Source organism: Capra hircus, chromosome 3 (assembly GCF_001704415.2).
Source record: "Capra hircus breed San Clemente chromosome 3, ASM170441v1, whole genome shotgun sequence".
NCBI classification, from domain to species: Eukaryota; Metazoa; Chordata; class Mammalia; order Artiodactyla; family Bovidae; genus Capra; species Capra hircus.
In genome coordinates this window covers 84,685,465-84,697,895 of record NC_030810.1, presented here as the reverse complement: position 1 = coordinate 84,697,895, position 12,431 = coordinate 84,685,465, and the positions used below count along the sequence as shown (strand labels likewise).

The following is a 12,431-nucleotide window of genomic DNA, read 5'->3' as shown; positions in this document are numbered from 1 at the left end:
TGGCTCGGGCTGATAATTGTTTTTGACTCCAGGAGATGCTGTCGCTAACACATTTGTAACCTGTAGGACAACAGTGTGCTGGGAATGGAATACACACTGTTTTAGTCACTTTGGAACTTTGCACTGGTTCTTCCCTCCTCTCCCCACCTTGCTGTCTTGCACAGTAATTGGCCTAATAAAAGGCAGAAACAAGAATTTATTACACCTTGGGCGGTACTTAAAACAAACTTTATTCTCAAGAACAGCAGTTATGTCTAGCTGCTGCTGGGTATTTTGATATTTCCTGTAAATACTTAGTCTGAATATATTCAAAGTCAAATTGCTAATCACTCAACATCCCTGCGACTTTCCTGGTTCCCCAGGTTTTCTCTTATGATACTCCATGTAAACACTGTAATTGGAAAGATACATAGATCAGCATCCCTAGAGTCACATGATCACATCAATCTGTGAAAATAGCATGACTTAAAAATAAAAGTCTCTTAGTACTCTGCCAACAGGCTTTGGCATAATCTTGGCAATCACTTAGATTTTTTTTTTTTTTTGCTGTTATAATTTTTCCCAAGTGGAAATAGTCTCATATTTTGCAGAAGTTGTCCAAGCTAATGAACATCAATCCATCTTCCTGGGTACTAAATTCGTCAGCTGAGTGTATTCGGTCCACATAGGAATCAGTAAAGTGAGTGTGAAACTGCTCGGTGGCTGCTCCTTTCATCTTAAGAAATTGCAATACGAATTCCTGAAATCGTTTATGCAGGAATTTTTATTCTTTAAATCTTCTAGTGTTAAAGCAACAAGAAAACACTTAGAATGTCCTTTGGTGGAATCTTATTACACTTGTTAATATATGTAAACTGATATTCTTTGATGCCAGCAAGTTTGTTGCCCTTACAGAGAAATCTCTGCACAATGAAACAAAACAGAATGGAAGGAGGACAAAATAAAATGTCAGTCTTTGCTGATTCGAATTAGATACATTAACAGATTGTCTGGTAACACAAATTGGCAAGAATACAAAAAATCTACATATTACAGTATTCCAAGAAAAATAACTTCATTTGAATACAAAAGGATAGATACACTTTCTTTTTTCCTGTAGCCACTCTTGGGGACAGTGGATGTGTGCTCGCACTGGGATGACTCAGTGCTGCTAAGATACACAGGGTATGACTGGCTGGAGCTTTTGGAGGGGGCTGTTACACGTGTGCATTACTAACATCAGACAAAGAAATCTTTCAACCAACAAGGGTTACAGAGCAACGGTTCACTAAAGCACAGGTTGGAAGGGGGTTCAGGGGCTGAAGCAGGCCAATATGGCAGCTTGTAACAGACTTCCTTAGACCCACAAAGCAATGCCAGCAAAGGATGCTTCTATTTGGTTGGTCCACACACAGGGCCAGGTGGTGCTGGGGCACACCACGTGCCAGTAGCAAATGTTTTTTAGGTTGGTTGATTTGTTGTTGTTGTTCTTTCCTTTTGGGGGGCTGTCACAGCCCTTCCGATGGGTGGTAAGCTCTGCAGCTGGCAATGTGATTCGCAGTGATAATATCAACAGCTGCCAACTCCTCTGGGAGTCAGAAATTAACAGTCTTGACTCAGGTGTGCTGTCCACGGCTGATAAATATGGCTTAGTTCAGTTAGGCCTTCTTTGTACACTGTGTTTGAGTAGGGGTGTCTGAGGGCGGGTTTCCTATGTTAGTAGCAAATGCTGGGGCTGTGTTTGCTTCCCCAGAGCACGGCCTGTCTGGCGGCTGGGTGCGCCGCCTAGATGCCCAGGGGGCCGGCTGTCCCCAGCAGAGCGGCCAGCAGCAACAGCAGCGACAGCAGCGCGGGGGAGCCGCGCGGGGGCGCGCCCTGGCCGGAGTCGGGGCCGCAGCTGCCCGCCTCCTCGCACCGCAGCTTCTCGCACAGGATGCCCGTGTACGCGGCTGGGCACAGGCAGCGCACGTTGTTGTGGCACGTCCCTCCGTTCTGGCAGTGCAGGAGCTCGTTGTCGCAGACATTCGCTGCAGAACGAGGGAGGGGGGCGCGGGGAGGAGAAGCAGAATCAATTTAAGTTCATCTGGTACATCATGTTTTCAGCTTTAAAAAAAAAAATCTCTATCGATCTTGCGCTCCCCCCTCCCCTCCGCAAACTAAGCATGTGACTCCGATTTCCAAACAAATGTAGTTTGCTGCCTTTGTTTTGATCATAGTAATCCTTTTCATATAGGTTTTTTTTTTTTTTTTTTTTTTTGCTGCAATCTTGGATATTATCATTGTCCATTTCAGACTATCAAGTACAAAGAAATGTGATACTCCGGGTTTGGCAGTATCTTCTCTTCACGGAACTGGGACCTGTTGTGACCTCCAGGGCTGTTCAAGGATAGTGCCTCATACAAGAATGCAGGGCTTTGGAGCCAGATAAATGGAATTAAAATGCAAAGCAGTACTGCTAGAATGACCAAGAACTTCTAAGGGGTGGGCCATTCTCTCCGCGGGTGATTCCAGCGCTGCATGCAGGAAGTCGGGAGCCAGCGGCAAGCATGAGGAGGGAGGGGTGGGGCAGGGGGCAGGCAGCATGCTCCAGGCAAGGTGGCAGCCAGATCCGAGGAGAGAAAGCTTTTCATGGGAGGAATGTGAGGAAGAGCAGTGCATTTGTGCCTAATAGCCTATTAGGATATTAATCGCTTTGTAAATATAGCAACTAGAGTCCAAGGTTACCTTGATTTCCAGGGATAAGAATAAATGCAATGGTGAAACCCTGATTATCAAAACTTTATTATGTCCATCAATTAATAAAATCCGTTTGAATAAATAAAGCAAGCAATTTCAGATACTAAAATTCATTCACAGTCCCTGTCATGTAACTTGCATCTCTAATAATTTATTTCTTCAAAGATCAAGTTTTCCTTATTATTCCATGTCTCCTATTCCTTTAGATAATCAAGGTTTCACTGATTTAGCAGAATAATAAATAGAACACAGGGAAATGAAAACACCAAAGAGGAAAAGAGCTAAGAACGCTTCCCAGCAACATATGCCACCTAAGCACTTACTATATAGAACCACCCTGGAAAGGGGAGGGGGGTGGCGCAGAGCAGAAAAAGTAGCCTCTTATAAATTATAACATTCTTCATCTTTAAAAAATGTCATAGTCAAATTTCCCCAATTTAACACACACGCACACGCATATTCATACTATCAGGTGTAAAGCATTTTTAAAAAATAACCCTCTTCTCCCAGTAATAATTCAATAAAGAATATTGTTTTGTCCATTAATCATGTTCAACAGTTATGTCACCGTCAAAAGAAGCTTCTTAAATGTAAACATGCTAATGCCCTGTGTGCAAATGAGCTGAGAAAAGATGGTGGTGGATGCTCAGGAGTTAATAAAAATGTGCCCTAAATAGGGCCCTATCTTCCCACCTTTCACAACAATTCCTTGGAGACCTCTATCATCGTTGTATAATGGATTGGTATAATTTTCAAGTGTACCCCCACGTGCTATCTGTAAATGTTAGAAGTGACTATTAAGGCCTACTAAATCCTTCAGGCTCACAGTATTGATATACAAGGTAGTGTTTCAAGGGTTCTAATGATTATGTAAGCTACTTCTCATCGGGTGACTTATAAACCATAAATATTAGACCCAAATTATAGTATTTTACGAGCCTTGGTTAAAAAAAAATGTCAAGATCTGTAGCTCTGAGGCAAAATCTACAAGACTAGAGTGGTTAAACTCATGGTCAAAACTGACAAAACCCTACTCTTTTTTGTTGTTGTTGTTAATTTGGAAAGCATACATAGGGTTTCAGGATTTTGTTTTATGTTTCAGAAAATATCTGTTTAATTGGAGCAACATGGAATAAACAGATCCAAATAACTGTTTCCATTTAAAGTTAAAGATTCTCAGCATTTCTTGTTCCAGGCAGCAGATTGCTGAATGGGATATTTCCTTTCATTTGGGCACTACACATAGGGAAATATTGTTTCCATCAATATTGATAATTGCTTGCCTTGAATAATTGAGAAGAAATCAATAGTTAATTAAATATCACTCCCCGTAAGAAAAAAAAAAGGCTGATTTTTCTTCTTCTTGGACTTGAATGTAAATCAGTTGTTGAACAGAGGTTTCTTTTTTTCAAGAATCTGGTGATTAAGTTAAAATTCAATACCTTTCCTACATTTAAATAATCTACTAGTTGATGTTGATGATTGTGAGAAATTTAATAAATACTCAAAGACCAGATGAAACCCAGGATTAATAATTACATTAATTGGAGTAATATGTTTTCTATAAGTGATAAGGAGAAAAAATGGAACCTGGAATATATTTAATTACTTTAGAATTTACTTTAAGACACATTTCAATTGGTCTCTTGATTGTGCTATTCAGCAAACAGAGCTTTACCATATGCACAGATCTCTCTGTTGGAATCACATGTTAGAAGCACATCTAAACTGAACTACAAATCTTACCTGCTATTCATAAACTTATGCTTCATCCTCATGTCATTTTAAACTAAATTTGTGGTGCCTAATGAATAAACTAAGTAGTTAACAAATATCATTAAGCTCTTCTTCAGCATATAAAACCCTGTACTAAACACCATGAAAAAATAAAAGAAATAGCATGATCTCTGCTCTTACAAAGTTTAAATCTGGTTTGGAAAATAAAATATATATACAAAAAATGATATAATGTAGATTTCATTAAAATACTTTTCTCAGTTCTGTCCAGCTCAGTCAGCATCTGTTGCGTGTCAGATGTGTTACTAAATCTACTGCGGTATGGTCATAACTCTATCTGCCCTAAAGGAGCTCACAGTTTTGCAGAAAACAAACAAATGAACATATACAGAAATAATTACGATACAATATGAAAAAAAAAACTATAATGGAAGCAAACTGCTAGGGGAACTCAAATGCTGGTATAAGTAATTATCTGGAGGAAGATTTGAGAAGAGTACAGAAAGGAGATTGTATTTGAACAATGGCAGGCATCAAGCAAATATTGGTAGAAAAGAATTATGGTTGGGGAAACTATAAGTAAAGGCAAGAAGATGTGAAAATACTTTGTGCTGGCTGTTAAGCATTTGTCACTCTAAATCCACCTTTCTTCTGACGTTGAGGCTGAAACCCTGCACGCTGTCTCCTGGTTTCCACCAACAGGGTGCACTAGAGAGAAAGAGGAGGCAGGAGGAAGGGAGCAGAGGTTTCCCTTTCCCTGATCAGGGCTCCTCCTAAGAGTATTGTCCCAGCAATGACCCCACATCCCAAAAGCAGCAGTTTGTTCTGGGGCTCAGCCTTTTCAGAACCAGTTTCAGTCTCACCCTTAGAGGTTTCTGCCCCAACCTGGCAGTATTCCTTCTCTAGAGGGGTGAGCCCCAGTTCCAAGGGGCTCCTGCCTACCATTTCAGGGGTAATAGTAGCAGTTAGGCATTACCTCTCCTAAGAGGCATGGGTCCCACATCTGTGGGGTCTCTCCTCCAAACTGTTAGCTTCTCATAACCCCATGCTCTTTTACTACTCCCTGCTCACACAATTGAAAATTTCTGAGTTATTTCAGTGTCCTCTTCTCATGTCTAAATTCTAAAGCGCCTGTTTAACCATTTCCTTTAGTAAATTCTCTCTACTGAAATATGTAGTGTGGGTTCATTTTTCTGACTGGAGCCTGAGAGACACGGAAAATGTTGGTGAATGATGAAAATTCTGTGTAACATGCTACAGAGTTTAGACCGTCTGAGCCACCAGGGAAGCTCAACGAGCAATGAGAAGCTGTCAAAGACCTATGGGCAGGGTGGTGATTTAAAGGGGGGAAAGGTGAGGCTAGGCCTGAGAAAGGACAGGCTGGAGGCAAGGTGGCCAGATACTTCAACAGAATAGGATTGGTCTGGGTTAGAGCAGTGGGGAGGAGGAAGGAAGAACATATTTGGAGGCAGGTTATTTGAAATAGGTAAGAGAAAGTCTGAGGTTCCTATTTTTGACATTTGGACACATCATAATGCAATTTATTAAGAAAAGACTGGAAGCAGGGTTTGGTTAGGGAAGAAAATGAACTCTCTCTCTCTCTCTCTTTTTTTTGATCTGTTGACTTAGAGGGATCACAGGCTCTTCTGCAGGGGTCTTGTTATTAGTTGGAAAAAACTAGTTAAGAGTTCAGGAGGTAGTTCTTCCTGGAGATACAGATTTGGAACAGGGGTGATGGTGGTCATCGTTACAAATAGTGAAGAGAAAGGAATAGAAGACCTCATCTGCTAGAATATAGATTAAGTTGAAAGGAAAACTGAAAATAGAACCCTGAAGAATATCCACATTTAAGCCATAGGCAAAGAAAGAAAAACCAGGAATGATGCTGAGAAAAAAAGATTTCAGCAAAATGCAGTGATGATATGAGGTTATAAAATTAATCACAGAAGTCTTCCTGCTGTGGTTAGCTGGATCTAGGAATAGTCTGGAAGAGTATGAAAGGAAGGGCACTTTGAGCTGGGTAAAGGAAATATGCAAAGTAAGCCCTGCATGCTCTTGATTGAATCTGACAGAAGGGATTTTAGAATAATTAGAAAAAGGATTGGAGGAATTTGAGGAATTAACGTTTAATAGAGGTCTTTGGTTGTCAGTCTAAAGTAGTAGCTTTCAACAGTGGATGATTTCTGCCCCCACGGGACACTTGACAACATCCAGAGGTGTGTTTGGGCGTCACATCTTTGGAGAGGGCATGGTGCTGGCATCTCGTGGGTAGAGATGCTACTAAATATCCTTCCATGAACAGGGTAGCCCCTTTTCCCACCCAAACAAATAATTACTCCTCAATTAACGTTGGTGATAAAATGTTGAAGGTCTGGATCAGGTTATCGGCCACAGCAATGAAGATGGGCAGGTGTCCTTTTATACACTGGGGGAAGGAAAATGAAGACTCCTTGGTGATTTTAGGTCAGAGAGAGAGAGCTTTCAGGTGAAGAACCACAGGAATTAAGATGACTGTAGTACTCAAAACTGAAGTAAGAGCAGATTATCTTCCTGGGGGAGTTAAATACAGACGACGAATATCTAAGACAGACCACTTAATATTGCTCACAATTAAAGAGGAACCAAAATCACTCTTGTCATGTAATTTGTTCTATACCTTGCTCTGATAGAAATCAAAACTTGTGGTTCAAAAACTATCTAGACAAGCTCTAAATGAGGAAATTGAAAACAATTAAGGGTAGCTCTGGAACTATAGGTCTCCAACTTTATAGATTACTGCTTTTCACACAGAAGAGAACAGTCGGAAGAAATGCACCTTAAGACAATATAAATAACTTCTGTAGAGCCTCCGGTTTTCATTTGTATTGACCAACTGATCTGTTTTCATATCACACTGGGTGGAGCTCTTATTGAAAACATTAAATTTCACATCTTCTAGAGTGCCACCACATTCTGGCAGAGCTCCAAAAACAAACCAGCCCATACATAAAATACCCAAAATATCACAGGTTTAGGTTGAGAATGGTAAATATGTTGCATATGCTCTCATTTCCTCTTCCTCTATGTAGAAAACATAGCTACTTAATCATGGCATTCTCTTGCACTAACCTTCAGAATTCCTTTCAACACAAGGTTCTGTAATAACGAAGAACCTTTTGTATTCTATTACAAATTAATCACCCAAAGGGATGTTGCCTATAAGCTTAAGTGATACATAATGGCCCATCTCTGAGAACCCTGCCTCGCAGGTAATGAGCATCAAGCTATTAATAAAATATCTTTATCTCACAGAGAACATGCCCACCAGGCCCACCTGTGAATCACTGCAGGGAGGAAGAGGCTAACATATCACCTCTGGAGGCTGACCAGAACCAGGAAATGTTTGACATTACTCTCTCCCCTTTTAGTATAAAAGAAGCCTGAATTCTAGACAGGCAAGATGGTTCTTTGGGGCACAAGTCCACCAATTTTTCAGTCTGCTGGATTTCTGAATAAAATCTCTCTTCCTTGTCCCAGCAACTCCTCTCGACTTATTGGCTTGCTGTGCGGCAGGCAGTATGAGCGTGGACTTGGTGACAGTTTCAGGCATTGACCACCAGTTGATGGAACTGCCAAGAGGATAAACATTTACAAAACCCTGGCATTATCTCCATTTCATCTTGCATATCACTGCAGATTAAAAATCCAAATGGGATTTCTAACCAACAAGCACTTTGCAGTTATCACTTCTTTATTTGGTACCCTTCTGTGTGAATTTGCCGCAAACTGAAGACGCTGACCTTATTTTGTTAAATATTTATGTCAAGCATGTCCTGATTTTTTTTTTCTTCATTGCTATTGACAAACTAAGAATGTGCTACCCCTATAAATAGTGAAGGTTCATTTTTAAATCTCTCACATAATACTTGATTTAGTATTGGAAAAAAATTGTTATTTGCTGCTGCTGCTGCTGCTGCTGCTAAGTCGCTTCAGTCATGTCCGACTCTGTGTGACCCCATAGACAGCAGCCTGCCAGGCTCCTCTGTCCCTGGGATTCTCCAGGCAAGAATACTGGAGTGGGTTGCCATTTCCTTCTCCAATGCATAAAAGTGAAAAGTGAAAGTGAAGTCGCTCAGTCATGTCTGACTCTTAGTGACCCCATGGACTGCAGCCCACCACACTCCTCCATCTATGGGATTTTCCAGGCAAGAGTACTGGAGTGGGGTACCATTGCCCTAGATACAGTTATTAGGGCCTCCTAGGTGGTAAAGAATCTGCCTGCCAATGCAGGACACGCAAGAGACACAGGTTGGATCCCTGGGCTGGGAAGATCCCCTGGAGGAGGAAATGGCAACCCGCTCCAGTACTCTTGCCTGAAGAATCCCATGGACAGAAGAGCCTGGCAGGCTACAGTCCATAGGGTCGCAGAGTCAGACATGACTAAGCAACTGAGCATGCATGCAGGCACAATTATTATTATGATAAAATATAAATCCTTAGATACAGAAAAAGCTAATACTACTTTGATAACAGTTTGACTATATTCTAAAGGATCATTTTACTATTGATTGAAATAAATTCATTATGTTGTGTCCAATACATCACTGATTTGATGGACATGAGTTTGGGTGAACTCCGGGAGTTGGTGATGGACAGGGAGGCCTGGCGTGCTGCAATTCACGGGGTCGCAAAGAGTCGGACACGGCTGAGTGACTGAACTGAACTGAACTGAACTGAATTGAATACCACACCATCTAACCTATAATCTCGTGATGTTTCAATATTAGGAATGCTTTCAAACCAAGACAATCTTTGGCCCTTGATAGATAAGGTTATATTATTAATGTTAGATCCAGAGTTATATGGCTAAAAGATGAAATGTGGAATCTTGATGGAAAGGCTAAAGACAGCAAGGTGTTCTAATAGCTCTGATAAGCAAGCCACCACGATAGATACTGTATTCTATTACAAATTAATCACCAAGGGGATGTGCCTATAAGCTTAAGTTGTACATAATGGGAACCCTGCCTCCCAGGTAATGAACATGAAGCTATTAATAAAATATCTTTGTTTGGCTCACAGAAAATATCTCTATCAGGCCCACCTATGAATGACTACAGGGAGGAAGAAACTAATACATAAGCTCCTACATAAACTACTTGTTACAAGTTTATAAAACACTCAGAATTTTCACAGTGAAAGAAAAGGAACAGATAGCATTTCCTCCCCGCTCTTTCACTTCTTCTTATTTTTCTTTTATCTTGGATCATGAGAGTCACAGGGATGTGACTAAATCATCTGATCCTTTAACTTGCTTTCTGTAGGTTTCCTTCTTGTTATCCACTTTTCCCCTTTCTAAACTGCAAACTATTGTCAAAATTTGAATGATAAGACTTTGATTCCTTTTTCCTCTATTCATCATTTCTAGAAGGGATGGAAAAGCAGACTTAGAGGGAACCCCAATGTGCAAAAAGGGCGCCAGCCAGGACTTAGAATCGTTACTTGTTCTTTTCTTCATTTCTTTTGTGACTTGGAGGGTCACTTATTCCCATTATGGTCATGATGACCCATTACATTACCAAAGGGAAGTTTTCTTTTTTCTGTTTGGGTCTTGTTCAAAGCTATATACATTTAGGTTTGCCCTGTCGGTAAGCTGCTAGGCTTGAGCAATGCTGGGGCTATATTTATAGACTTGAAAGTTTCTCTTTCTGGCTTTGTCTCCGGCACTTCAAGGAATCAAGGCAATGCGTTGCCATGACAGCCTTCCTTGATGGTTTTATTAATAAAGTGACCTCTACCTTCACCACCTGAAACAAGCCTAGGGTTGCTGGAGGAAGATATTCCAAATTGTTTCTGTTCTTTGCAAAGAAACCTGGAGGAGTGAATAACCTCCACCAAACAGGCTAATAACAAAGGCATGCATGCAACACACAGCTCTGATTGAGGCATTTGAGAGCCTGAAGCAGGGAGATGAAGGGCTGTAATAATAACCCACTTATTCAGTCTTGGTGGCAGTTTTACTAAGTTTTGAGATGTGAGATGTAAAACTGAATCTACAGATTAGCTCCTGGTGTATAGAGGAAACTCTATTAACTGTTGTCTAATGGCCTTTTGGGGGAACTCTAGGTACATTTTTCCTATCTGTTCCTACACTTGGCTGGCCAAGACTGGGGATATGGTTTAGTGATAACAACACTGATTGAGAGTCATAAAACCCGAGTTCTAGTTCTGACTAGTCATCACTTTGCAGTAAGGCTTTCAGCATTATCAGGAAACCACTTAGTGACATCCATCCATCATCCAACCAGGCACTGTTCCAGATGATGGACGCACAGTGTGAGCCAGATGGACCATGCAGCTGCCTCTGTGGAGCTTACATTCTAGTGGCAGCTATGAAGTTAGGGAAAGAGTTTGAAGTAGTTATTTCTAAAGCCCTTTTGAGTTTTATGAGTTGCATGAATATTTCTCATGGAAAGCCTATCATTTTAAAAGACAAAGAGGAATCCCTCCTCTTTTCCGTCAGGTACATGATGACAGCTGGACTTCTCCAATATTGTGAGCCCTGGTGATGACTTGGTGACTGTTTGGCTTGATCGGTTTTGCCTGCTCGTGTCCCATGGAAGAGAGAGAGTTTTTTTCTCATCACTAAAAGTATGAGGTGGTAGGAAGAGAATTAGGTGAAGAACTTGTGATTCAAGTCTGTTCTCTGCGGTTAATGGGCTGTGTGAACTTGGGGAAATCATTTAACCTCTTTGTGCCTCTCTTTCTGCACTTCTAAGGCAAGGATAATAACACTTGTCCTACTCATCGACCTCACATTTGTTGGGAGCCTCAAGATGAATTATGTGATGGTGCTTTAAAAAATATAAAACCTTAGTATACTTTGTTAATGTTCAATGCCTTCCCAGTTTCCCTTAATGCTAGAAGCTCAGAGTGGAAGAGTGAGGTGCTTATTTCTATATCTGCCAGAAGAATGAATTAATCACTACCTATCCAATTCAAGGTACTTGAAGTGAAAAGGAAGTAGATGTTGTACTCTTTCAAAGACAGCATCTGTGTCTGTCCTCTGAGGGCATGAATCTTGAGACAGCATGGGGTCAAACATGCAGCTATTGAATATTTTAATTCAACTGCTGTGTACTTGCAAGGTCACTGTGGACAGGCAGTGCCTGCTTTCTCAAAGGTGACCTGTATATACTTGCATTCAATGTGCATTCTCCTGTGCCAATCAGAGTGCATAAGGTGTGTTTTCAGAAGAGCAAGGGTGATACTGTCCCTTGGCCCATCTTTAGCCTCTGCAGAGGTGAGGCAGTGTCTGTATGGACCAAAACCTGGGAGCCATCAAGTGGAAACATCCTTGCTTTCTTGCTCTCAGCCTGCATTGCTGTCAGCCTTTTTTCATCAGGGACAGTGATGCTGGTGGCATAATCCCCAGGTGACAGCAGCCAGCCCACTTTGTTTCACTGTAATGAGGCCAGGGAGCAGAGCTAAAGGGGCTGTAGCGAACAATGTGGAGCTGTCAGCAAGTGGTCAGACACGTCTGGGTAATCAAGTGCAGCAGGTTCTGACGTTACAGAGCAACCACTCTATACTTATTCATCTACTATCAAAGCACTGATTATGGGAGTGACACTTGCTGTTGTACAATCAAAGGAAATGCTACTCAAAACATCATAAGAAAGCCACGTTCATTTGAAGAGGCCTGTGTGTGCAGTATATGGTAACTCAGCATGAATGAGATAACAGGTGACTCGAATGCAGGAGCTAGAGGTACTGCCCAAACACCTCCAAGTTTTTAGTTGTTGCAACCTGAAAAAAAAAATAAAACTTTGCTAATATTGAGATATAATTAATTCAAGGAGAATCCCACAAGCCAAAGGCTGGTCACCTTTCCTAAAGCGATCATTAATGATGTATTGAAATCCTATTTAGGTCAACACCTCAGACACAGATGCAGGCAAGATGCTCATAAAAATGGTGCTGAGAAATCACAGAGCTTC

At 41.1% G+C, this 12,431-nt stretch overlaps 1 protein-coding gene across 2 annotated transcripts in view; it reads right to left on the bottom strand.

Moving 5' to 3' along the window:
- Positions 746-12,431, bottom strand: part of NTNG1 (netrin G1) — a 369,085-nt gene continuing 357,399 nt past the window's right edge. For both annotated transcript variants that reach the window (XM_013962581.2, XM_018045837.1), the window contains one exon: positions 746-2,006. In XM_013962581.2, coding sequence (XP_013818035.2) covers positions 1,765-2,006 — 242 coding nt within the window. In that variant the 3' untranslated portion in view covers positions 746-1,764. The remainder of the gene's footprint in view (positions 2,007-12,431) is intronic.